The following is a 630-nucleotide window of genomic DNA, read 5'->3' on the forward strand; positions in this document are numbered from 1 at the left end:
GTGGGAAGGGAATCCTGGAGGGTCCCCAGGGGGTTCGGGGGGTCCCCAGAAGGGTGGGATGGGAGAGTTGGGGGTCCCCAAACGGTGGGAAGAGGGTTCTGGATGTCCCCAGGAGGGTGGGAAAGGGGTTCTGGGGGTCCTCGGGGGGTGCTGGGGGTCCCCAGAGGGATGGGAATGGGGTTCTGGGCTTCCAGAGGCGGTGCTGGGAGTCCCCAGGAGGGTGGGATGGGAGAGTTGGGGGTCCCCAAACGGTGGGAAGAGGGTTCTGGATGTCCCCAGGAGGGTGGGAAAGGGGTTCTGGGGGTCCTCGGGGGGTGCTGGGGGTCCCCAGAGGGATGGGAGGGTCCCCAAGTTTTCGGGGGGGTCTCTTACCGCTGCAGGAGGTGTTCATGAGGGCGCTGGTCATGCGGCACTCGGCCAACCTCAGCTGCAGGTACACGACCTCCTGCAGCTGGGGGGAGGAAGAGGAGGAAGAGGAGGAGAGGGGTCAGAGCATCCCAAAACCACCCCCCGGCATCAGCCAGGACCCCACAGGGAATGGAGAGAACGCTGGGGGATGAGGAGGAAGAGGAGGAGGAGGAGGAGAAGGGTCAGAGCATCCCACAAAGACCCCCCAGCATTCCCAGCATT

The 630-nt window shown here is 65.1% G+C and overlaps 1 protein-coding gene across 1 annotated transcript in view; it reads right to left on the bottom strand.

Moving 5' to 3' along the window:
* The window catches only part of PLVAP (plasmalemma vesicle associated protein), a gene marked incomplete at its 3' end in the record, with an annotated part of 3,408 nt that overhangs the window by 785 nt on the left and 1,993 nt on the right, over positions 1-630 (bottom strand). Inside the window, exon 2 of the mRNA XM_017727498.1 lies at positions 9-451. Coding sequence (XP_017582987.1) covers positions 9-451 — 443 coding nt within the window. The remainder of the gene's footprint in view (positions 1-8; positions 452-630) is intronic.

The sequence above is a fragment of the Corvus brachyrhynchos genome, unplaced genomic scaffold (genome assembly GCF_000691975.1).
Source record: "Corvus brachyrhynchos isolate BGI_N302 unplaced genomic scaffold, ASM69197v1 scaffold212, whole genome shotgun sequence".
In the NCBI taxonomy this organism is placed as follows: Eukaryota; Metazoa; Chordata; class Aves; order Passeriformes; family Corvidae; genus Corvus; species Corvus brachyrhynchos.